Source organism: Loxodonta africana, chromosome X (assembly GCF_030014295.1).
Source record: "Loxodonta africana isolate mLoxAfr1 chromosome X, mLoxAfr1.hap2, whole genome shotgun sequence".
NCBI lineage: Eukaryota > Metazoa > Chordata > Mammalia > Proboscidea > Elephantidae > Loxodonta > Loxodonta africana.
Window position 1 is genome coordinate 1,095,587 of NC_087369.1, and position 23,859 is coordinate 1,119,445.

Here is a 23,859-nt window from a genome sequence, read left to right on the forward strand (position 1 = left end):
TATTACTGCTCCATAGGATTTTCTTAGCTGTGATCTTTACAGGAGCCGATCCCCAGATCTTTCTTCAGCGGTGGCACTGGGTGGGTTTAAACCGCCAACGCTTAGGATAGTTGTAGTTAGGTGCCGTTAAGTCTGTTCTGACTCATAGCGACCCCATGCACAACAGAGTGAAACACTGCCCCGTCCTGCACCATCCTCACTATCGTTGTTATGCTTGAGCCCATTGTTGCAGCCACTGTGTCAATCCATCTTGTTGAGGGTTTTCTTCTTTTTCCCTGGCCCTCTACTTTGCCCAGCATGATGTCCTTCTCCAGGGACTGGCCACTCCTGAGAAGATGCCCAAAGTAAGTTGAACATAAAATGTTTGCACCACGGAGGGACCTCTGGAGGTTGACTCCAGCTCTGAAGGGCACTTCAAAAGAAAAGGATAGATATGGGCTGGGGGTAATAGGGTGTTTCTCTCTCTGTGGGGTTTGGGAGAGGGTGCTATTTTTCAAATCACAGCCTTCACACAGTCACCTGGTCTCCATCACTGGACAACCAAGATCCCCCGGTCAATGGAGACACATCCATGCCCGGCGTGTGTCAAGAGGGACCTCCTGGAAAGGTCCATCTCTTCCCTCTTGGGCTCAGGGAGGGAGTGCTCCCAGACTCAGCTTCCCTGGGGTGAGCAGACAGCTCCTCGCTCAGTACTCACGGTATTCGCTGATCCACACACTGTAATTCAGAAGGACACGGGTTTTGTTGCAGAGAGAGAGCTCGAGTATAACATCTCTAGTGCCGTCCTCGTCTGGCTCCACCTCCAAGACGCAGCCTGAGGTGTAGCCTTGGTCAAGAGTGTAGTTGTGACATTGGCTCATGGTAGCACCTCTGAATCTGTGCTTAAAGAAAGAGGACCGTTTAGCCAAGGGCCATCTTGAAAACACCGTCTTAACAGGTTCCCTGCCCATTCTCTCTCTCCAAACCCCTGTCACAGATGAGATCGGATGCCCTCCTTCCTTTCTCCAAGAGCCCTCCCTTATAGCCACAGAGAGACCTTTCCACACAGAAAAAGGGTCCCTTCTCTCAGATGCTTAAAGCCCTCAAAACACTCCCATAGAGATAGCTGAATGGGGGCCCCTCAAAAGATATGTCCACTTCCCTAATGCCCAGAACCTGTGAATGGGAACTTGTCTGCAAAAATGGGTCTTTACATATGGAATTAAATGAAGGATCTTGAGAGGAGATTGTCTCGGATTTTGGGGGGGAGGAGCCTAAATCCAGTGATGGGCGGGCATCCTTATAAAAGAGGAGAAGACACAAATACAGGTAAGACGGTGTCATGGATTGAATTGTGTCCCCCCCAAATATCTGTCAACTTAGCTGGGCCTTGAGTCCCAGTATTGTGTGATTGTCCACCATTTTATGTGATTTTCCTGTATTTTGTAAATCCCATCACTATGATATGAATGAGGTAGATTAATGGCAGTTATATTGATGAGGTCTACAAGATTAGGTAATGTCTTAAGCCAATCTCTCTTGAGATATAAAAGAGACAAGTGAGCAGAGAGACATTGGGACCTCATACCACCAAGAAAGAAGAGCCAGGAGCAGAGAGGGTCCTTTGGACTCGGGGTCCCTGCTCTGAGAGGCGCTCAGTCTAGGGGAAGATTGATGACAAGGATCTTTCCCCAGAGCCGACAGAGAGAGAAAGCCTTCCACTGGAGCTAGAGCCCTGAATTTGGACTTGGAATCTCTAGACTGTGAGAGAATACATTTCTTTCTTGTTAAAGCCATCCACTTGTGGTATTTCTGTTATAGCAGCACTAGAAATCCAAGAAAGACAGCCTTGTGAAGGCAGACACAGAGATCGGAGTGATGCGGCCACAAGCCAAGGGATACCAAGGATTGCTGGCGACAACCAGAAACTGGAAGAGCCAAAGAAGCGTTCTTCCCTAGAGTCTCCAGACAGAGCGTGATCCTGCTAATACCTTGATTTTGGGCTCGTGGCCCCAGAAGTGTGAGAGCAGCCATTTCTGTCGTTGTAAAGCACACCAGTCGGCTCCTACCCATGGCACCCCTGGGTGTCAGGGTAGAACTGTGCTGCATAGGATTTTCAATGGCTGATTTTTTTTCATTATTGTACTTTAGACGAAGGGTTACAGAACAAACTAGTTTCTCATTAAACAGTTAGTACACATATTGTTTTGTGACATTGGTTACCAACCCCACAACACGTCAACACTCTCCCTCCTCCACCTTGGGTTCCCCATTACCAGCTTTCCTGTCCCCTCCTGCCTTCTCGTCCTTGTCCCAGGGCTGGTATGTACCTTTTGTCTCGTTTTGTTTTATGGGCCTGTGTAATCTTTGGCTGAAGGGTGAACCTCAGGAGTGACTTTATTGCTGGTCTGAAAGCGTGTTGGGGGCCATACTCTCAGGGTTTCTCCAGTCTCTGTCAGGCCAGCAAGTTTGGTCTTTCTTTTTGAGTTAGAGTTTTGTTCTACATTTTTCTCCAGCTCTGTCTGGGACCCTCTATGTGATCCCTGTCAGAGCAGTCAGGGGTGGTAGCCGGGTACCATCTAGTTGTGCTGGACTCATTCTGGTGGAGGCCGTGGTAGATATTGGTCCCTTAGTCCTTTGGGCTAATCTTTTCCTTGTATCTTTAGTTTTCTTCATTCTTCCTTCTCCCGAAGGAGTGAGACGAGTAGAGTATCCTAGGGCCACTCACAGGCTTTTAAGGCCCCAGAACCTACTCACCAAAGTAGAATGGAGAACAGGTTCTTTATAAACTCTGTTACGCCAGTTGAGCTAGATGTTCCCCGAGACCACGGTCCCCACAGCCCTCAGCCCGGCAATTAGTCCCTCAGGGAGTTTGGCTGTGTCTATGGAGCTTCCAGGACCTTGTCAACGGTTGGTTTTTTGAAAGTAGATTGCCAGGCCTCTCTTCTGAGATACCACTGGGTGGACTCAAACCTCCAACCTTTCCGTCAGCATTCAAGCTTGTAACCCTTTGTACCAGAGAAAACAAACAAACGGACAAACCTAAACCAAACCCACTGCTGTGCATTCAATTCCAACTCACAGCAACCCTACGGGACAGAGGAGAACTCCCCTAGAGGGTTTTCAAGGCTGTAAATCTTTTTTTTTTTTACATTTTATTGTGGTTTAGGTGAAAGTTTACAGAGCAAATTAGTTTCGCGATCAACAGTTTAGACGCTTCTCGTTTCTTGACGTTGGCTACACACCTCTGAATGTGTCAGCACTCTCCCCGCTTCCTCCCTGGGCCCCCTGTGTCCATTCACCTGGCTTTCCTGCCTCTACCGTCCTTCTGAATTCTGCTTTTGGGCAAATGCAGCCCGTTAGGTCTCATATCCATGATTGTTCTGAGAACTCCATTCCTTACTGGTGTTACTGTTCACTTTATAGTCTTGTCTATTGTATGGTTATAATGTGATCTCTGGGAGAGATTTTAGCTACTAGTTTGAAGGGTGTCTAAGAGCTGTAGTCTTGGGGGCTCCACCAGTCCCTGTGAGACAGACCGGTAAGTCTGGTCTTATTTATGAGTTTGAACTTTGGTCTACATTTCTTTCCCATACTGTCCATGACCTATTACTGTGGTCCTGGTCAGAGTGGTCAGTAGCGGGAAGGCTGTAAATCTTTACAGAAGCAGACTGTCACCATGTCTTTCTCCCACAAAGCGGCTGGTGGGTTTGAACTGCTGGCCTTTTGGTTAGCAGCCGAGGGCTTTAATCCCTTGCACAACCCAGGAAGAACCATAAGGCACCTGGTTTGTAGTCACCTGTTACGGAGCCCTGGGAAACACGCACAGGTACCGTTTCACCTGAGGAGAAGCCAAGCCCCAGATTTGAAGAGGTGCTTCGTCATAGATGCACCATGCTGGGTACTGCTCTTCAACATTCTTGCAACACTAAGAAGGAGAGTATCCAGCAGGAAACAAACTCACAATCCCTCACTAAGACCACAAACCCCAGGGGTGACTGGATGGAGGATTCCCATCGGGTGACATCAACGGTTCGCACACAACTACTAACCTAAAGGCTCGCAGCTCGAACCCACCCAGAGGCAGAGGAAAGTCCTGGGAATCTGCTTCCAAAAACTCACAGCCAACCAAAACCCCAAGGAGCGCAATTCTACCCTGTAACACACGGGGCTGCCATGAATCAGGGTCAACTCAACAACAATGATGTTTTTTACACATGAGGCCACTGAGATTCAGAAAACTCAACTGACTTCTCTGTGTGACCCCTTGGAAAACCTGGTACTTCTCTGTGTCATGGGTCTTATTTCCCAAATCAGTTCATCTTAGAATTTCTCTCTTCCAACACCAAAGACACAAGGTAAATATGAGCCCAGGAGACAGAAAGGGCCACATGAACCAGAGACTACATCATCCTGAGACCAGAAGAACTAGATGGTTCCTGGCTACAACCGATGACTGCCCTGACAGGGAACACAGCAGAGAACCCCTGAGGGAGCAGGAGAAAAGTGAGATGCAGACCCCCAAGTTCTCATAAAAAGACCAGACTTAATGGTCTGACTGGGACTAGAAGGACCCTGGTGGTCATGGCCCCCAGACCTTTTGTTGGCCCAGGACAGGAACCATTCCAGAAGCCAACCCTTCAGACACGGATTGGACTGGACTATAAGATAGAAAATGATACTGGTGAGGAGTGAGGTTCTTGGATCAAGTAGACACATGAGACTATGTGGGCAGCTCCTGTCTGGAGGGGAGATGAGAAGGCCGAGGGGGACAGGAGCTGGCTGAGTGGATATGGGGATACAGGGTGGAGAGGAGGAGTGTGCTGTCTCACTAGGCGGAGAGCAGCTAGGAGGACACAGCAAGGTGTGTATAACTTCTTGTATGAGAGACTGACTTGATTTGTAAACTTTCTGTTAAAACACAATAAAAAAAAAAAATTCCCTCTTCTGTGGCCTTTCCGTTTATCTCCTGTGCTATCAAACCTCAGAGAATGAGCCATACTTTGTGCCCTTCTCCCACCCCCACCCCCACCCCCACCCCCGTGACCAGAATTCAGATTGATATCACTGGAAAAAACCTTCCTCCCACATTTATTCTCAGGCTGATGGGTGCAAAAAAAAAAAAACACAAAAACAAAGTCGTTGCACTTGATTCTGGCTTATAGTGACCCCATAGGACAGAGTAGAACTGCCCCATAGGGTTTCCAAGGGTTTAATCTTTTTGTTTGTTTTTAATAGTGCCTTAGATGAAGGTTTACAGAGCAAATTAGTTTCTCGTTAAACAATCAATATACATATTGTTTTGTTACACTGCTTGGCAACCGCGCAACCTGTCAACACTCTCCGTTCTCAACCTTGGGGTCCCTATTACCAGCTTTCCTGTCCCCTCCTGCCTTCTAGTCCTTGCCCCTGGCCTGGTGTGTCTAGTCTCGTTTTGTTTTATGGGCCTGTCTAATCTTTGGCTGAAGGGTGAACCTCAGGAGTGACTCTACTGAACTAAAAGGGTGTCTGGGGGCCATACTCTCAGGGTTTCTCCAGTCTCTGTCAGACCAGCAAGTCTGGTCTTTCTTTTTGAGTTAGAATTTTGTTCTACATTTTTCTCCAGCTCTGGCCGGGACCCTCTGTTGTGATCCCTGTCAGAGCAGTCAGTGGTGGTAGCCGGGCACCATCCAGTTGTACTGGACTTGGTCTGGTGGAGGCCATGGTAGATGTGGCCCCTTAGTCCTTTGCACTAATCTTTCCCTTGTGTCTTTAGTTTTCTGCATTCTCCCTTGCTCCTGAAGGACTGAGACCAGTGGAGTATCCTAGATGGTTGCTCACAGACTTTTAAGACCCCAGACACTACTCACCAAAGTAGAATGTAGAACATTTTATTTAAAAACTACGTTATGCCAATTGAGGTAGGTGTTCCCCAAGACTATGGTCCCCAGCCCTCCCAAGGCTGTAATCTTTACAGAAACAGATTGTCACATCTTTCTTCTGCCGAGCGGCTTGGGAGTTAGAACCGCTAACCTTTCGGTTAGCACCCGAGCACTTAACCACTGTGCCACCAGGGCTCCCTTGGGTGCATATGGCAAAACAAACAAGCCCATGTCAGAGAGCCATGCTGCTGGAAGCTGGCCCCTAGAAACCTGACATGGTAGTAACTTGTTGTTATTAGGTGCCATCAAGTCAGCTCTGACTCATAGCGACCCTATAAGACAGAGTAGAACTGCCCCAGGGGTTTTCCAAGGAGCTGCCAGTGGATTCGAACTGCCAACCTTTTGGTTAGCAGCCTGAGCTCTTAACCACTGTGCCATCAGGGCTCCTAGCGCTGCCATAACACAAAACGTACCAAAGGCTGTGGCTTTGCAGAGCAGGAATTTACTGTCTCACAGTTCTGGAGGCTAAAATCCACATTGGGGCATCGGCTCCAGGGGAGGGTCCGCCCTTGTCGGTAGCCCCAGGTGTTCCTTGATTCCTTGGTTTATAGAGGGTCTTCACAAGTCGGCTGTCGTCTCCCTCTGTGTGCATGCGTGTGTGCGTGTGTGCATGTGGTGTGTGTGGGTGTGTGTGTAGTTGTGTGGGTGTGTTTTCTGCTCTTTTTATAAAACACAACTCAGAATTTATTTGTTCTAGGACCTACCCTACTGTGGCATGGGCTCATGAACCTAACAAAAGAAAACCCAGATTTCCATACGGGGTCATAGGTACCAAAACAAAACCCAAGCCCCTTGCTGTCGAGTCTATTCTGACTCACAGTGACCCTACAGAACAGAACAGAGCCGCCCCACGGGGTTTCTGAAGCTGTCAATCTTTATGGAAGCAGATTGCCATATCTTTCTCCCAAAGAGCGGCAGGTAGATTTGAACCTCGACCTTTTGGTTAGCAGCTGAGCGCTTAACCATTGCACCTCCAGGGCTCCTTATTGTGCTATAGTTATTATAATTTGACACTGTTGTTAGTTGTCATCGAGTAGATTCCGACTTACAGTGACCCCATAATATAACAAAACATATTATATATTGTAATGTGTAATATGACGTAATATAACCCAACCGAAAAACCAAACCCAGTGCTGTCGAGTCGATTCCGACTCATAGCGACCCTATAGGACAGAGTAGAACTGCCCCATGGGGTTTCCAAGGAGCAGTTGGTGGATTCGAACTGCCGACCTTTTGGTTAGTAGCCGAGCTCTTCACCAACTGTGCCACCAGTGCTCCGTTTACAAGTACAGAGGTTAGGATTTCAATCCACAATTCGACCCGTAACATCTGACATGAAAGTTTTAGAGCAGGAATCTTTGGCGCGGCCACGTATCAGATAAGGTTTCGAGGCTGCAGAGCAATGAGAAAGGGCAGCTGCTGAGATGTCCCAGGTGGCGCTGGGTGAAGTAGGCACTCTGTGAATGTCCTGGTAAGAATCTAAGTGTTTTCAAGTGTGACTCAGTCATCACTCGGCTCCGAAGTTTAGAGAACTGTGATTGTGGCGTGGGCTGAGGTCAGAATAGAGAGCACACACTCAGACCTGCATGTTTTGGTTCTCGTCTTGACTTCCCCGACTTCCTAGCCTCTGACATCTCAGAAGAAGAGATGTTTTAGCAGAAGGCATCAGATTCCCTGCCCAAGGGCACTTACTTGTAGGAGAAAGTCAAATTAGTCCCAGGGTATTCGCTTGCATTCCACGTAACCCATACGGTTTCAAAATTAAAGTTGATTATCTGAAGCTGCACGGCTTCTTCTGGGTCTAAAAAGAGACAAAAAAAGATTATACTTTGCGGCAATGCTGAACTCAGCTTGAAATCTGAAACATGGTGGCCGTATTCCTACATTAAGAATGGTACACATTTTACCTTGGTAGTGTCTGGGATCTTAAAAGCCTGTGAGCAGCCATCTAGGATACTCCCCTGGTCTCACCCCTTCAGGAGCAAGGAGGAACGAAGAAAATTAAAGATACAAGGGAAAGATTAGTCCAAAGGACTAATGGACCACATCTACCCCAGCCTCCACCAGACTGAGTCCAGTACAACTAGATGGTGCCCGGCTACCATCACTGACCACTCTGACAGGGATCACATAGATGGTCCCAGACAGAGCTGGAGAAAAATGTAGAACAAAATTCTAACTCACAAAAAAAGACCAGACTTACTGGCCTGACAGAGACTGGAGAGACCCTAAGAGTATGGCCCCCGGACACCCTTTCAGCTCAGTAATGAGGTTACTCCTGAGGTTCACCCTTCAGCCAAATATCAGACAGGCACATAAAACAAAATGAGACTAAAGGGGCACACCAGCCCTGGGACAAGGACTAGAAGGCAGGAGGGGACAGGAAAGCTGGTAATAGGGAGCCCAAGGTCGAGAAGGGAGAGTTTTGACATGTCATGGGGTTGTTAACCAAAGTCATAGAACAATGTGTGTACTAACTGTTCGATGAGAAATTAGTTCGTTCTGCAAACCTTCATCTAAAGTACAATTAAAAAAAAAAGAATGGTACAGTGTTCTAAGGGGGCAAAAAAAAAAAAAACAAGATTTTCACAAATGAGCTAAAAGCTGTGTGATATACAAAGGTTGGTCATGAAGCCCATTTGCCCAGAGAGAGAGCAAGATCATGGCTGCCCTTCTTCTTGTTTTTGCAATGGGTTATGACCACACATTGGGAGTCTTCCGGTGGGTCAAGCAAGTAAGCACTGGGCTGCTAACCGAAAGGTTGGAGGTTCAAGTCTGCCCAGAGGTGCCTTGGAAGAAAGGCCTGCTTATCTACTTCCAAAAGATCAAAGCCATTGAAAACCCTGTGGAGCACAGTTCTGCTCTGATCCACATGGGGTCGCCATGAGTTGGAATCAACTCGACAATGACTCTTAAAGGCCACCCATTAATGCAATTGGACAGTGAGAGCCAACTGTATGCCCAGTGACACAGATTTGTGGGCAGATAAGAAGCCTTGGGGTCCATCCCCCATCAACCAACCTCACTGACTTATCCGGAACACCACACATGGCAACGTGAGGAAAAGCTCAAGGACGCACCAGTTCTTCGATCTTTGCTTTGAGAGCTGGGTGACTAGTTAGTCAGGTTACTTTTTTTAATTGCAGAGGTCTGGGTGAGCAATTCTGAAGTTAGTTAATGTGTGTGTGGTAGGGCTGAACCCACATGTAACTGCATTGTGGAAAACGGGGGCCAGGTTTCTTGTTCGCTGAGGAGGAAGGTGGAGATATGCAAAGATGGAAGGCTAGATGCACCCTGTGGCGTTGGTTTGAAACTGGAGGTATCAAGAGGTAGGTAGGCAGACGGGTGGATGGTTACATAGACAGACGGATAGATGGACAGATAGACAGACAGACAGACAGATAGATGTTCTTTTTAGATGCCGTTGAGTCAGTTCTGGCTCACAGCAATGCCATATGTCAAAGCAGAACTGCCCCATAAGGTTTCCTAGGTTATAATCTTTATAGAAGCAGATCGCCGGGTTTTTCTCCCACAGATCCACTTGGTGGGTTTGAACCAACAACCTCTTGATTAGTAGCCAGGCACTTAACCCTTGTGCCACTAGGTCTCCTTTAGACTGATGGGTAGATAGATAGATACATACGTACACATGTATGATCATATATGAAATTATATATTATTTGTTATTTATATATTATCTGAGACCCTGGTGGTGCAGTGGCTAAGCATTTGACTGCTAACCAAAAGATCGGCAGTTCAAATTCATCAGCCACTCCTCAGAAGCCCTAGGGGGCAGTTCTACTCTGTCTTACAGCCTTGCTATGAGTTGGAATCAACTCGATGGCAATAGGTTTGGTTTGGCTTTATGTATTATCTATTATAATAACTGCCCGGCTGTTAACTGAAAGGTCAATGGTTCGACACTACCTGTGGCTGCACAGAAGATATGGGAGTCTGCTTGCATAGAGATTTACAGCCTTGGAAACTCTATGGGGTCACTATAAGTTGGAATCAACTTGACAGGAGTGGGTATTATAATATGATAACATATGATCTATCTGCCTCTACATCTATTATCTAGCTATCTACCAAACCAAACCTGTTGCCTCCGAGTGGATTCCAGCTCATAGTGACCCTACAGGACAGAGTAGAACTACCCCATAGGATTTCTGAGGCTGTAATCTTTACAGAAGCAGACTGTCACATCTTTCTCCCATGGAGCGACTGGTGGGTTCAAACCACTGATTTTTCGATGAGCTTCTGAGCAGTTTAACTCGTATGCTACCAGAGCTCCTATCTATCTACCTATATATATATATATATATATATATATATATATATATATATATATATATATATATCTATATATAATATCTACATTACATTACATTAAGGAGGGTGATTACATCACATTACACTGTATTACATACAGGAAGTTCCCAACTTACAATGGGGTTCCATTCTGACAACTCCATCATAACATGGTCCTGGCATAGGTCAAATACCTATTTTTTTTTTTTAGTTTTCATTATTATTGCCTTTTATTATCAGTATCTTTATAAATCTGGCATTGTTTTGAACACTGAATCATAAAACTGAGTATCTGCGAGTGAACATCTGAGGATAACATCCGCAACTATGTGCTGCAACCTATTACTAACAATAAGGTGTACACAAAAAAAGGATGGTCGTAAGTGCAGTTTGCTATAAGTCAAATACCTCATAAGTTGGGGACTGCCTGTACTAATAATACATGAATAAATGAATATAGCAATATATAATATGTATTATTATGTATAATATAATTCATACTAATATAAGTGAACATCAACATCAATGAATGAAAAGGAAAGCTTTTCCTTACAGTAGAATGTGAACGAATACGTTAGAAGGAATGATAGAAAATCACCATATCACAGTCACCAGGGTCATATCTTTTTCAGGCAAGAATCATCAGTGAGTGCTAAAACTGGTAGGTAAAAGTATGGAAACAGGGTGTTTACATGATCCGAAATAAGTCCACACAATACCGTAATTTTGGTATTTGGTAATTACACAGTGGAAAGTACTAACTTGAATGTGGAGACAGCTGATAAATGCCATTGGAATCAAGTGATCCAAGTGTCCATCCTCAGAATTGGGACAAAGAGACACCATGGTCCTTCTTAAAGAATGTGCCAAGAAGCACACACCATGGCTTCTGTGATGCTCACGCCAAAGTATCCGTGCCAAAAATGCCTAACTGGGACCTAACCATGGAAGACATCAGACAACCCTAAATGGAGGGACATTCCACAAGGTGACTAGCCTGTACCCTTCAAAATGATGTTTTCAATCACCTCATACACATGTAAAAGCTGGACAGTGACTAAGGAAGACCGAAGAAGAATGGAAGCCTTGAATTATGATGTTGGCAAAAGAATATTGAATATACCATGGATGATCAGAAGAATGAACAAATCTGTCTTGGAAGAAGTACAACCAGAGTGCTCTTTAGAAGCAAGAATGGCGAGACTTTGTCTCATATACTTTGGACATGTCGTCAGGAAAGATCAGTCCCTGGAGAAGGACATCATGCTTGGTAAAGTACAGGGTCAGCGAAAAAGAAGAAGACCCTTAACAAGATGGGCTGACACAGTGGCTGCAAAAATGGGCTCAACCATTGTGTAAGGCCAGGCAGTGTTTCATTCTGTCGTCCAACTCGAGAGCACCTAAGAACGACTAACAACTCTTCAAAATGGAGAAGGTCGTGAAAAATAAAGACAGCCTGAGACATTGTTCCAGGTTCAGGGAGATTAAAGCAACTGGAAAGCTGGGTTGGATTTGGACTGGACTGCTTTTTTTTGGAGTGGATGTTGGTAGGACAACTGGTAACATTCAAATAGAGCCTGTAGATTAGATAGTAACATCCCACCAGTGTGAATTTTCCAATTTTGATCATTATGATGTGGTTACCTAAGAGCATGTTCTTATCTACATGGGCATCATGTCTACAACTTATTGTCAAAAGTTTCTGCGGGAAAAAAATCGCCCATATGGAGAAATCAATAGAAATACACGTGGGAAATTATCCCAAACCAGCAGAGCAGTGTATAAAGATTTCTGTTGAGTGTACTCATCATCTCTTTATCCATAATATAAAAAATTCCTCAATGCACAACCTTGTGGAGTTAAATAGGACACACTCATATACTGAGGAACCATTAAAAGGCATCTTGATACTCATGAAGAGTGTGCTTCTTAGTTCAAGTAGGTACACGAGATGACATAGGCAGCTCCTGTCCAGAGGCGAGATGAGAAGGCAAAAAGGGATAGGAGCTGGTTGAATAGACATGGGAAATCTGGGGCGGAAAGGAGGAAGGTACAGTCACATTACAGGGAGAGCAACTAGGGTCACATAACAATGTGTGTATAAATTTTTGTATGAGAAACTAACTTGAGGCGTAAACTTTCATCTAAAGCACAATCAAAAAAAAGGCATCTAGATAGAGATTATTCATTGATTTTTTCAAGTCCCATTTACTGTTAATAAAAGATGGCGAAGCACCATGCACACTATGGTCTTGATTCATTTTTTTAAATAATATCTATGTTAACAGAAAGGACAGGAAAAATGTTTCTCAATACATGAAGGTTTATTCCCTGTGATGTGTGCCACAGAGGGCAGGGTGTAAGGGCTCAGCCTCAGAAACCAGGCAACCCAGGTTCAAACCCCAGCTCCCACTTGTTAACCTCAAATTGGGCAGATCATTTCATCAAGGACTTCTTAAGCCAAAAACTGCGCTCAATTCCCTGGGGGTCCCACTAAAATGCAGGCTCTGATGCACAGCTGTGGGCAGGGCTGGAATCCTCCATTTCTGACTCCCAGGTGATGCCCACGTTTTCTAGAACACTCAGACAACATAGCTCGTGTTTGAGTCTCCTGCAGCAGCTGTAACAAACTACCATACACTGGGGGGCTTAAAGCCACAGGAATTTATTCTCTCACAGCTCTGGAGACCAGAAGTCTGAAATCGAGGAGTGAGCAGATCCTTGTCCCCTCCAGAGGCTCTAGGGGAGGATCCTCCCTTGTCTCTCCCAGCTTCTGGTGGCCCCAGGCATTCCTGGGCTTGTGGCCTCATCACTCCAGTTCTCCATCTTCACATGGCTGTCTCCACTGTATGTGTCTCCTTTTCTGTGTCTTATAAGGACACCCTCTGTGGGTTTAGGGCCCACCCTACTCCAGGAAGTAGCCCTGGTGATGCAGTGGTTAAGAGCTTGGCTGCTAACCAGAAAAGGTTGGCAGTTCGAATCTACCAGCTGCTCCTTGGAAATCCTATGGGGGTGGTTCTACTCTGTCCTATAGGGTCAGTATGAGTTGGAATCGACTCAATGGCAATGAGTTTTTTTGATCTACTCCAGGATGACCTCCACATCTCAAGATCCTCCACTTAAGTACATCTGTAAACACTCTTTTTACAAATAAGGCCACGATCACAGGTCCTGGGGGTTAGGACGAGGATCTATCTTTTCAGGGGTGGAGGGGCACCTTTCAGCCCCTGCAGGGTGCACCCTCCATGTGCCTCAGCTTCTCATCGGCCCCAGGGAATCTTTATGAGGGTTAAACAATCAGCGTGTCTGCTATGGCAAAGCGTGTCTTCACTCACCAGCGTTTCTTGTGTTTTCCTACACCTACGCTTTTTCCCTTAAGAAGAAGACTTGTTTTGGACCTGGGAACAGGACATTTTAAACACTATTTCATAAAATGCTTTGAAGAGGCACAAGGGGGTTTTCTGGCAGCACAGAAATGTCCTGTATCTCAAGCGGGCTGGTGGGTTCCTTGCCGTGTGTATCTGTTTTAAGTTCATCCACACGGAGACATAAAATGTGTGAGTTCAACTGTACGTCACCAAAGTTAACTTAAATGAAGTTTCTAGGAGGGATTTTTTTTACTAGGATTGTGGAGTCACACGGTGGGGGGAGGTCACTGAAGACCCCTTACCAAAGACATTCTGAACGGTCTTTAGGCTTAGGAATACACATCAAACTAGCATTAAACACATACAGTCTTCTGCCATGAGAATATAGCTGTCGCCCCTAAACCTGCTGCCATCGAGTGGATTCTGACTCATAGTGACCCCATGTGTTACAGGCTAGAACTACCCCGTAGGGTTTCCTTGGCTGCGATCTTTACTGAAGCAGATTGTCAGATCTTTGTGGTGCTGCTGGGTAGGTTCAAACCACTAACCTCTCGATTATCAGTCGAGCGCCTAACCATTGTGCCACCAAAACCAAACCCACCACCCTCGAGTCAATTCCGACTCCTTAGAGGGTAGAATTAAATAACGGGCGTAAACTTTCTCTGAGTCTGTGAGAAAGAGACTGACTGTATCTGCCCGAGGTGTACGGGATACTTTATTCTACGCTAATCACCGTTAAGGACATAAGTGATCACAAAAGAGATGCGACTAACTTGAGCTGGCCGTTTCTGAACGTGGAGCAAAGATTCCATGAGGAAGAGCGTTTGAGCAAGGGGAAAGCCCCGACATTCAGAAGAGGAACTGGGGTTCCTTCCTTATTGCGAACACCTCCCAGGCTCTGTAGAGAGGAAGAGGGTTGAGTGCTCAGCCCCTCGTGAACATTACATCAGCTCTTTGAGCCCACAGGGTGGAAAATGTCTGATTGCTGAAAACAGAAACCCCCATTTTCCAGCTGAAAAGTGAGGTGTCCTGTGGTTGAAGGACTCCCACAAGCAGTGAGTCAGCAACAGGAACGGACAACCCCCTCTCTGAGCTCATGCCTGGCTCGAGAGAGAATGACATGGACGGGACCTGTGACCCCCTAGCTTGCGTGCTCACCGGTCATGATGGATGGAGTCATTTCTGCTGCGTCACCGATGGTCATGAGGTCTAGGTGAGGGGTACAATCGGGGCCCCCAGCCTCATCCTTTGTGTGGTCAGTGCTCTGAGACAGGGGAATGGGGGAACGGTGGGAGGCTTCCCACCAATTCTACAACATGCTTCCGGGCAGCCCATTTTTATCTTGCGATGGCGTCTTCTCACAACTGGTTCAGTATTGTCGTTGTTGCTGCTGCCGTAGACTTGGCCCCTGACTCCCGGTGACCCCGTGCACAACAACACACAACACTGCCTGGTCCTGCACCATCCCCATGAGCGGTCGCAGATCCAACCACAGCCATCCATTGGCTGATTTTCTGAAGTAGATTGCCAGGCCTTTCTTCCTAGTCTGTCTTAGTCTAGAGGCTCTGCTGAACCTGTCCAGCATCACAGCAACATGCAAGCCTCCACTGGTGGCGGCACGTGAGGTGTATCGGCTGGGAATCGAAACCAGGTCTCCTGCAGGGAAGCTCAGAATTCTGTGGCTGAACCACCCATGCTCCCAGTTCAAAAACCGCACGGCTGCTAACCACAAGGTCGGCAGTTCAAACCCACCAGAGGCTCCCCAGGAGAAAGATGTGGCAGTCTGCCTCCGTAAAGATGACAGCCTTGGGAACCCTACAGGGCAGTTCTACACTGTCCTATAGGGTCACTAGGAGTCAGGATCAACTTGACAGCAATGGGTTTGGTTTGACTTTTTTTTTTAAGGATTAGAGGCTATTTGGAAAGCAGAGGGAACTTGTGCTAGCCCATGTTGTCCTCACCCCGGCTCTACTTCTAAAATCCCCACATCCTCTTTTTCTCTCTGGGAGTTACTGATTCCCCTGAGCCATCCATCCGTGGTTATTGACATTCCCGGGGCGGCCAGCTCCATTAAAAGCTGCCGTTTTGTTCTTGTGTTGTCAAAGCTCCCACCTTTGAACACGAGCTCCTTGGCGGAAAGGGACTCGTGACTCCCACACTCCAACCCTACCCACAGTTGTTCAGAAAGCATTTGTTGGTTTTACTGGAGGTTAGTCATTTATTTGGAAATTTTAAGAGGCAGAGGTTTAGATTGCAAGGGGGCCCTGTTAAGGGAGACTGTCTATACTGAGAGAAAAAGAGAAAGACAGAGCGACAGACAGGGAGAGAGACAGAGACAGAGAGACAGGCTGGTAGATAGAGATGCAGAGGGAGAGAGACAGAGACAGAGAGACAGAACAGAAAAAGACCCAGAGAGAGAGAGGAAGACAGAGACAGAGAGACAGAAATGGATACACAGAGACAGAGAGACAGAAAAAGAAGGAGACCCAGAGAGAGAGAGAGGGAGAGAAAGACAGAGACAGAGGGAGAGACACAGGGACAGAGAGGCAGAGGCAGAGAGAGACCCAGAGAGAGAGAAAGAGAGACAAAGACAGAGAGGTCTTCGTGTTTTTGATTTCCACACCGATCCAATGCACTTGCCTTCAAAATCCCCACCCTCATCAAGACCCCCTCCTCAGACCAAAGAACACTGCAGAACACATTTCTAAGATCGAAAAGATAAGTTAATTTTGCTTACCTATTTTGTTTTAAAAGTACAGTTTTATGCTACCTCTTGAAACAACCGTACCTCATCCAGGTAAGGGATTACCTGCCTTAAAAATGGTTGCACTGAATTTTGCTGATTTGTTTTGATTTCTGGCCACCGACTACCACGGTGCTGCCGTCAGAACATATCTAGGCAAAACTCTAAAGCTCGTCTCGTTGGATTAACACGATGTGGTCTATCCGTATGATGGAGTATCGCTCAGCCATCAAGAGAAACGAAGCCCTGACGCACGCCACAGCGTGGATGAACCTTGGAAACGTGATGCCGAGTGAAAGAAGCCAGACGCGAAAGGACAGATGAAGTAGGATTCCACTTATCTGAAATCCATTAAAAAAATAGGCAAATTGATAGAGACACGAAGGAGATTAGTGGCTCCAGGGGGAGAAAGGAGTGACTTCTAACAGGCGCAGGGTTTTGTTTGGGGACGATGAAGACATCCTGGAGCTAACTGGATGGTGCCCAGCTACCATTATAAACGCTTTGATCAACGAGTCTACAACAGAATCCTGATCAAAAGGGGGGAAAATGCAAAACAGAATTTCAAATGTTCATAGAATCTAGGCTTCCTGAAGCCATGAAGCTGGATGAACCCCCGAAACTATTGCCCTGAGATCATCTTTAAACCTTAAACCAAAAATATCTCCTGAAGTCTTCTTAAAACCAAACAGTAGTCTACCTACGTTAACTAGCAGAGAATCTCTGCCTTGAGCATGGATGGTGCTCTTTTTTAAGATCTGTATTATGGGATCAAATTGACAACAGCAACTCAAAAGGTTGGATGGGAAGCTCAGGGCAGTGAGTTTATGTGAACTGGGGAGGAACAACTCAGAAAAGGAGAGTGAGAATGGTTGTACAACTCGAAGGATGTCATCCATGTCACTGAGTTGTACATGTAGAAACCATCGAATCGGTGTGCGTTCTACTGTGTATATTAACAGCAAAAAATAAGTAAACAAATTACTTTAAAAGAGATGATCTGGGACTAGATAGAGGGGATGGTAGCGCAACATGCTGAGCTGTGTGCACTGTGAAAGGGCGATTATACGGTCCGTGAGTTCTGTCCCAAAGCTGTTCTAAAGCCTCATCCCCTGCCGTGCTGTGTTCCTGGTCTGGTCTCAGTCCCTGTTTACCTCCCTCGCTTCTGACCTTTCCTTCTCACAGTGACTGCACATCGAGGTCCACCAAGAGGTGGGTCTGTGAAAATGAACCCTGGTATCTCCAGGGTCTGATTACCCAGTAAGGAAGGTACACACGGGCTTGCAGTGAGCAAGGTACACATGGGTTTACAGGGAGCAAGGTACGTGTGGGCTTATAGTGAGCAAGGTACACAGGGGCTTACGGTAAGCAAGTGTCGTGGATTGAATCGTGTCCCCCCCAAAATATCTGTCCATTTGGCTAGGTCACGATTCCCTTGTACGACTGTATGATTGTGTACCATTTTATTTTCTGATGTGACTTCCCTATATACTGTAAACCCTATCACTATGATGTAGTAAAATCGATAAGCGGCGATTATATTGATGAGGTCTACAAGATTAGGAAGTGTCTTAAGCCAACCTCTTTTGAGATATAAAAGAGAGAAGCAAGCAGAGAGACATGGGGACCTCATACCTCCAAGAAAGCAGTGCCAGGAGCAGAGCTCGTCCTTTGGACCTCAGGTTCCTGCACTGAGATGGCCCCTGACAAAGGGAAGATTGATGACAAGGACCTTTCTCCAGAGCCAACAGAGAAAGACTTCTCCTGAAGCTGGGGCCTTGAACTTTGACTTCTAGCCTACTGGACTGTGAGAGAATAAACTTCTCTTTGTTAAAGCCATCCATGTTTGGTATTTCTGTTATAGCAGCACTAGATGACTAAGACAGGGGCTTATAATGAGCAAGGTACACACAAGATTACAGTGAGCAAGGTATACACGGGTTGACAGTGAGCAAGTGTCATGGACTGAATTGTGTTCCCCAAAAATATTTGTCAACTTGATTAGGCCATGATTCCCAGTATTGTGTGGTTGTTCTCCATTTTGTAATTGTAATTTTATGTTATAGAGGATTAGAGTGGGATTGTAACACCCTTAGCAGGTCACATCCCTGATCCAATGTAAAGGGAGTTTCCCTGTGATGCAGCCTGCATCACGTTTTATCTCTCAAGAGATAAAAGGAAAAGGGAGTGAGCAGAGATATGGGGACCTCATACCACCAAGAAGGCAGTGGTGGGAGCAGATCGCTTCCTTTGGACCCAGGGCTTCTGCAGGGAGAATCTCCTAATCCAAGGGAAGATTGATGACAAGGACCTTCCTCCAGAACCAGCAGAGAAAACCTTCCCCTGGAGCTGATGCCCTGAATTTGGACTTATAGCCTACTTTATTTACTGTGAGGAAATAAATTTGTCTTTGTTAAAGCCATCCACTTGTGGTATTTCTGTTATAGCCACACTAGATAATCAAGACAAGAAGGTACACACGGGCCTACAGGAAGCAAGGTGCTCACCAGATTATAGTAAGCAAGGTACACATATCCTCACATGTCTCTGATATGGTTTTCTTTGATCAAAGATGTGGTGAAACCCATCTGAAATGGTGCAGTAGAGATGACTAAGGAAAAACGATTAACCATGTGCATGCCTGCTGACCCCAACTAGCTGGTGTGAAACCCTGGGTGCTTCTGTAAAACAACCTCTGAGGTCTGTAACCCACGTGTTGGATTTTGTTCTCCCCCACCTCCACCCCCTGGTAAAACCTGAATGCGACAGAAATGTGGAGATGAATAGATTTGTACCACGTTGTCTCAGTCATGCAGGCAGTTACGTCCTTTAAATACCAAGAACCCCCTTCTACGTTTAGAAAGTCATGCCCAGGTTTTCTTTTTTTTAATGTAGAAAAGGTAATTAATTACAATAATTTGCTGCGGCAATTGTGGCTATACCAAGGGGATTTGCCCCCAAAACTCTTGTAGATATTTTAGGGATTGGTCTGTGACGTGAGGCCAAAAGAGCGGACAGCTGGTAGACCACAGAATGTACAGTTTAGATTTTCGCTGCTGTTGTCGTTTGTCGTTAGCTGTGCCGATTCACGGTGACTCCGTGCACAGGGGAACAAAAGTGCCTGGACCTGCACCTTCCCCACGGCTGGCTGAGGAACAGGCCATTGGGATGAAGCCAGGGTTTCCACTGGCTGATTTTTGGAAGCAGGTAGCCAGGCCTTTCTTCCTAGTCTGTCTTAGTCTGGAAGCTCCAATGAAACCTGTTCAGCACCAGGCAAGCCTCCACTGACAGACGAAACGTGGGTCTACGTGAGATGCGTTCGCTGAGAATCGAACCTGGTTCTCCCACCTGTGAGTGGAGAATTCGACCACTGCCGTCACACGGCTTAGATAACTTCCTTCAAAATCCTTGCGCCACTTCACCTCTGCTTGGTATACAGCCGTTTAAGTAGTCTTGGCAATCATAGAGATAGCCAGGGCCCACGGCATTAATCAGAAATGAAGAATTTCCAATCAAGTAACTCTTTTTGTCTGCCCTGGAGGGAGGACCAGAGAGTCTAGGGAAGAACCGATGTAACCAACCAGTAGCCATCAAGCCACCCTGACTCCTGGCGGACCCATGTGTCTCAGAGTAGGACTGCTCCCCCCTGGGTTTTCAGTGGCTGAGTTTTGGGAGGAGATTGCCAGGCCTTTCTTTCAAGGTGCCTCTGGGTGGCCTCGAACCTCCAGCCTCTCAGTTAGCAGTCAAGTGCTTTCGCCATTTGCACACCCAGAGACTCCCGAGCCAACATACCACCCCTCCTTAAGCGCCCCTCCCAGAGAACAAGCTGACATTCCGATTACTATCCCCTGATCCCAAGTTTCCACCCCGCTCCCCACACCTGGGCTTTCTAGCCTGGTTTTCTCTCAATTGCTGTCCTAGTTATGTAGTGCTGATGCTGTCCTCTCTACCCATATCTAGTGCTGACAGAGGAGCGCCGGTAGCACAGTGATTAAGAGCTCAGCTGCTAACCCCAAGGTCAGCAGTTCCAACCCACCAACAACTCCTTGGAAACCCTATGGGGCACTTCTACTGTGTCCTGTGGGGTTGCCATGAGGCTGAATGGGCTCCAGGGCAATGAGTTATGTATCTATACCTATTCTCTCTATCCGTCTTTATCATCTGTAGCCTGTCTATCCTCCCTGTCATCTGTATCCCTGCTATTCTCTCTACCTCTACCCTCTCTGTCCATCTCTATAGCCTGTCCGTTCTTGCTGTGATTCATCTCTATTAATCTCTCTCTTCTCATCTCTCTTTCCTTCCCTATCCTCTCTATCCATCTCTATTCTCTCTGTTCACCTTTATCCTCTCTACTCTCTCTCTCCTCTTTATCCACCTCTTCCTCTCTATCTCTATCCTCTCTATTCTATATATATATATCCTTTCTATCCACCTCTATAATCTCTATCCTCTCTGTCAACCTCTATCATTCATCTCTATTATCTCTCTCCTGTCTCTTCTTCCCTATCCTCTCTATAATCTCTATCCATCTCTCGTATCATGTCTATCCATCTTTATCCTCTCTGTTCACCGCTATCCTCTCCGTCCACCTCTGTCCTCTCTATTCTATCTCTATCCATCTCTTGGCTCTCTATCATGTCCGTCCACCTCCATCCTCTCTCTTCTGTCTCTATCCTCTCTCTTCTGTCTCTGTCCTCTCTCTTCTGTCTCTATCCTCTCCGTCCACCTCTAGCCTCCCTATCCTTGCTATCATTCATCTCTATTATCTCTCCCCTTCTCTCTTGTCTCTTGTCTCTTTCAGCTCCTGTTCCTCCATTCCTTGGCCATCTCCAAGTGACATCTGTCTTCCCCTATCTGTGCTTGCTTCTTTGCCTAATCTACTTCCTTTACATCCCAAAAGAGATTGACTCAAGGCACACCCTACACTAATCTTATCTCATTAACATGACAAAGAAAACCCATTCCTAAACGGGATTCTAACCACAGATTAAAAAAAAAAAAAAAAAACTCATTGCCATGGAGTCAATTCTGACTCATAGAGACCCTATAGGACAGAATAGAACTGCCCACAGAGTTTCCAAGGATCACCTGGTGGATTCCAACTGCCGACCTTTTGGTTAGCAGCTGAAGCACTTAACCACTATACCACCAGGGTTTCCATAACCACAGATATGAGGGTTAGGGTTCACAGCACTTACTCTGGGGGTCACGATTCAATCCATAACAGTGTATGTAAAAGACAATGCTTCTTCCCTAACTCTTGAGACGCTTCCAGGTCTAATGGTCAGAGCTGTCTCCTATAACAACAGCCCCCTCCCCTGATTTTAATAGTTCCTTCCTCTTTTCCTTTCTGAAGAAAACCTCTCCCTGCCAAAGTCTGGATCCGGTTTTTAGCCCTGGTGGTGCAGTGGTTAAGAGCTATGGCTGTTAACCAAAAAGTCAGCAGTTCGGATCCACCCGCTGCTCCTTGGAAACTCTATGGGGCAGTTCTACTCTGTCCTCTAGGGTCACTATGAGACTCGACAGCAACAGGTTATTGTCACCTCAAACACAAGGGGCCCTGGTGCCACAGTGGTTAAGAGCTCAGCTGCTAACTGAAAGGTCAGCGGTTCTAACACACCAGTAGCTCTTCGTTAGAAAGACCTGGCGATCTGCTCCTGTACAGATTGTAGCCTAGGAAACCCTATGGGGCAGTTCTCTTCTGTCACATGGGGGTACTACGAGTCAGAATCAGCTGAACAGCACCCAACAACAACAACAACCCACAATCAGAGGAGTCCTTAAGTGATGCAAACAGTTAAGCACTCGGCTGCTAACTGAAAGGTGGGCAGTTCGAAAACACCCACCAGCTCCTAGGGAGAAAGACCTGGCAGTCGGCTCCTATAATGATTACAGCCTAGGAAGCCCTATGGGCAGTTCTACTCTATCACATGAGCTCACTGAGTCTCAATCAACTGGGTTGCACCCAGCAACAACTATCTCAAACATACGTTGTCGCTCCTTCCCACCTGGACCCACTTTTCATTTCTATTTAAATTGAACTGCTGAGATGGCATCACCCACTGATGGTCCATGGTGGACCCACTCAGCAGCTACGTCATGACAGATTTATGGTGGGGACACCGGGCAAGACCCCCTGCACCATCCTTAGATACTCATAGGTCCCTGTTCACCTTTAATTACTTCTTAATGGTTTTCACACCTCTAGTCGTCTTGGGTACAAAGTGATGCATTGAAAGAAAAGAAATACAAACCACAAAAGTCTTCATACAGAAAGCAAACTTAAGCATTTTCTAAGAAGTTACTAGAAAGACTTTGAGCACACTTGGCTGGATGGCAAGAAGGCAGATTTAGAAGTGTATACCCACTTCTGCCCGTGCCCGTGGTTGAGGTTGGGTCAGAATCTGTCTACGGTGCACCTTCCCGCAAACACATTCCAAGTCAGGGCTCATTAAAGGAGGAAGAAGGGAATCTCAAGAAGTGCCCCAACGGGCCTGCAGAGACTGGAGAAGCCCAGAGAGTATGGCTCCCAGACACCCTTTTAGCTCAGTACTGAAGTCACTCCTGAGGTTCACCCTTCAGCCAAAGATTGGACAGGCCCATAAAACAAAACAAGACTGAAGGGGCACACCAGCCTAGGGGCAAGGACAAAAAGGCAGAATAGAATAGGAAAGCTGGGGATGGGGAACCCAAAGTCGAGAAGGGGAGAGTGTTGACATGTTGTGGGTTGGCAACCAATGTCACAAAACAGTACGAGTATTAACTGTTTAATGAGAAGCTAGTTCACTCTGTAAACTTTCCCTTAAAGCACAATTTAAAAAGAAAAGAAAGAAATGGCCCAACAATCAATGAATCCTGATAGAAAGGGAAAAAATGTGGAACAGAACTTCAAATTCTCACAGAGCCACGGCTTAACTGGGCCCGTCAAGACTGGAGGGCTCCCCGAGAATATGCTCTGAGATACTCTATAAACCTGGAACAGAAACTAGCCACTGACATCATGTTTTCACTAAATAGCAGGTTAGCTCAAAAAACAAAGACTGTCACCCACGAGTAAACCCAGTGAGTACTACCACAAAAACCAAACCTGCTGCCATCAAGCCGATTCTGACTCATAGCGACCCTGTAGGACACAGTAAAACTGCCCCACTGGGTTTCAAAGGAGTGGCTGGTGGATTCAAACTGCCTACCTTTCAGTTAGCAGCCGAGCTCTTAACCACTGTGCCACCAGGGCCGCACGAATACTACACTCCTTTTAAAAAAAAAAATCTTCTATATGGGACCAAATGGCCAACGATTATCCTGAAGCAAAGATGAGAAGGTTGGAGGGCTGTGAGACCAGGAAGCTGAAAAGGCAAATCTAGAGCAGAAATGATGAGACTATCCCTCTAAGTCAGCAAACAATACATGTAGAAATTGTCGAATGGGAACCTGTTTTGCTGTGAACACTTTCACCAAAAATACAACAAAATGTGAATTACAAAAAAAAAGAAAGAAATAGCCTGACAAAGATATAGAGGTCAGAGTTTAACAG

At 46.3% G+C, this 23,859-nt stretch overlaps 1 protein-coding gene across 1 annotated transcript in view; it reads right to left on the minus strand.

The window, feature by feature from the left end:
* Window positions 1–23,859, minus strand: part of LOC100663851 (cytokine receptor like factor 2) — a 42,069-nt gene that overhangs the window by 14,969 nt on the left and 3,241 nt on the right. Inside the window, exons 2-3 of the mRNA XM_064277863.1 lie at window positions 7,596–7,704; window positions 698–876 (exon numbers count right to left, since the gene is read on the minus strand). Coding sequence (XP_064133933.1) covers window positions 698–876; window positions 7,596–7,704 — 288 coding nt within the window. The remainder of the gene's footprint in view (window positions 1–697; window positions 877–7,595; window positions 7,705–23,859) is intronic.